The sequence below is a fragment of the Penaeus vannamei genome, chromosome 9 (genome assembly GCF_042767895.1).
Source record: "Penaeus vannamei isolate JL-2024 chromosome 9, ASM4276789v1, whole genome shotgun sequence".
Taxonomy (NCBI): domain Eukaryota; kingdom Metazoa; phylum Arthropoda; class Malacostraca; order Decapoda; family Penaeidae; genus Penaeus; species Penaeus vannamei.
The window spans coordinates 34,343,779-34,346,278 of record NC_091557.1 but is presented as its reverse complement, the minus strand read 5'-3'; the positions used below and the strand labels follow the sequence as shown (position 1 = coordinate 34,346,278).

Sequence of the window (2,500 nt, the reverse complement as noted above, 5' to 3'; positions counted from 1 at the left end):
TTCTGTGTCGCTCTCTCTCTCTCTCTCTCTCTCTCTCTCTCTCTCTCTCTCTCTCTCTCTCTCTCTCTCTCTCTCTCTCTCTATCTCTCTCTCTCTCTCACTATCTCTATCTTCTCTCTCTCTTTTTCTCTTTCATTCATTCTCCCTTTTCCTCTTTCCATCTCTCTGTCTCTGTGTCTCTCTCTCTCTCTCTCTCTCTCTCTCTCTCTCTCTCTCTCTCTCTCTCTCTCTCTCTCTCTCTCTCTCTCTCTCTCTCTCTCTCTCTCTCTCTCTTTCTCTTTCTCTCTCCCTCTCTCTCTCTCTCTCTCTCTCTCTCTCTCTCTCTCTCTCTCTCTCTCTCCTCTGTTTATACAAATTCTCATTCTCTAGTATTAAAAGTCATTTACCTCTGCTTTTGCCAGATATTTAGAATGTATTTCGTGCTCTTCTTGAGATCAAAGGCCCATTTCTTGAACTAACAGCACGGTAGAGGGAGCAGGGTAGCCTTTCATTAGATCAGCCTGCACTCATTTCTATCTTTAACTTTCTTCACTTTCTTTTCTTGTAGACTAATAGTTTGTATAGTGGAGCTAGATTCCTGAACCGTAGATTATTAGAGGCATTGCCAGACAGCTCACCGTATGGCAGTCCATCACGGCACTGGAGAAAACAAACTAGGGTCAGAGAGAGGAAAGAAAGAAGACGGAGGAGGAATTACAGGAGTCTCCCCAACAAAAGGCAAAGCTCGAAACATAGAAAACGGGAAAGGGACCGCAGATCAAAGAGGAGCTTAGAGCATAAAAATCGCCGTCAACGAACGCAAGGGAAAGGTTATCCATGTAAAGGGAAAACGCTCGTCAAAGCCAAGAAATATCTAACGGCGTGCGGTGGCAGATACGCGAAAAACGCCCGCCATAATGCAAAGAAACTCAGAGAGAGTAACCGCTCACGTAGAAGGCGCAGAAGTCCAGACTACCTGCGAAGGCGCGAGCGACGTCGGGCGATCGCCAAATCAAGAGGACGAAGAGAGACGTCGAGAGACCGAAAGCGCAGGCCGAGGAACCGAAGATCTCTGGAAAAGCGAAAGAGACGAAAGGGAGACAAAGACAGGAGGAGGAGGAGACACGTCGAAAGGAAATCGGGAAGGAGATCGCAAAGACCCCAAAGACGGAGAAAAGAGAGAAGGAACAGAGGGAAGCGCCTCAAGGAGAGTGAAAGGAGATCAAAATCAAGGGATCGTAAGAGTAGGAGCGTCGAGAAAAGGAGAAGGCAGGAAATAAGAAAGAGGGAGGCAAGAAGGAAGAAGAACAAGTATCACTCAAGGGCTTCACGGAGGAGACGAGAAGCAAGCAAGAAAAACAGACGTAGAAAGAGAGAAACCGCAAGGCATTCTAAGCGCCGAAAGGTAAGAGAGAGAAAATGGGAAATAATTACAAAATTATATAAGTTAATAAATAAATAAAAACGGAAAATGTAAGTATAGAAGCCAAGGTATGTTTGTGTATTATAATTAATTTCTGAAGTTGATGTACGAGGATATAGTCTGACTGTCCTAAGAATCATGATTTCTTGGAAAACATTACCAAAGGAAGAATATTACAATGAGTAACATAAGCTGGTAGAATGAATGAATAAATGAATATTAATAAGTAACTAGATAAATAGATTAATCATTAACTATATTAATACAATACCCACTCAAAAAAAAAGAAAGAAAAAAATCTGCTAGTTCTTCTAAACGATTTTCTATGTTTTACTGAAGACATACGCCCCTTTCTTAGAATTGTGCGAGCTAGACCCAATGAATATTCACATATACGAACATGTTTAAACAAATAAAGAAAGGCATTTCTGTCAGCCCCGACATGCATATCTACCGGATTAATGTTAGATTAATGCATATATATCAGATAGATAGACTAATACGGATCTATGTCTGTATATATATATGCATGTCCGTATATATGAATGTCCAGTGTGTTGGGCCTCGCATGATTTAGACAAACCGGCCGATAAACCCGATTTTGGTTCCTGCTTTCAATACGTCATTGTGACGCTCCCCCCCCCTCCTCCCTTAGGGCGGAAAGCACCACGCCAAGCACGGCAAGAAGGGACACTACGAGAAGGGCAAGTACCACGACGTGCACGAGGGCCACAAGGGCCACTACGGCGACAAAGGACACTACGGACACCAGAGTTCCTTCGGCAAGAAGGGAGGACACGAGGGAAGCTACGACCACGACGACTACTATGGAGGAGGAGGAGGAGGCTATGCTCATGACGACGGCCAGGGCTACGGCCGCGACGACTATGGTGAGTAGTCGGGACTTCCTTACGGCTTCGAAATCGTTTTTGGTGAAGTAGAGATCGCTTTTTGACCGTTTATTACCATTCGCATTTATACAGCCATTATCACCATTGCTATTAATATCATCAATGACATTATCATCATCATCGTCATTACCATTTTCATTACTATTATCACTTATCATCACCATTGCCTACCGTCGCTATATATTAT

The 2,500-nt window shown here is 43.6% G+C and overlaps 1 protein-coding gene across 3 annotated transcripts in view; it reads left to right on the top strand.

The window, feature by feature from the left end:
* Nucleotides 1-2,500, top strand: part of LOC138862717 (serine/threonine-protein kinase PRP4 homolog) — an 11,848-nt gene that overhangs the window by 8,062 nt on the left and 1,286 nt on the right. For 2 of the 3 annotated variants that reach the window (XM_070125619.1, XM_070125620.1), the window contains exons 6-7: nt 548-1,384; nt 2,058-2,292. In XM_070125619.1, coding sequence (XP_069981720.1) covers nt 548-1,384; nt 2,058-2,292 — 1,072 coding nt within the window. The remainder of the gene's footprint in view (nt 1-547; nt 1,385-2,057; nt 2,293-2,500) is intronic. The other variant, XM_070125621.1, reaches the window with a different exon arrangement.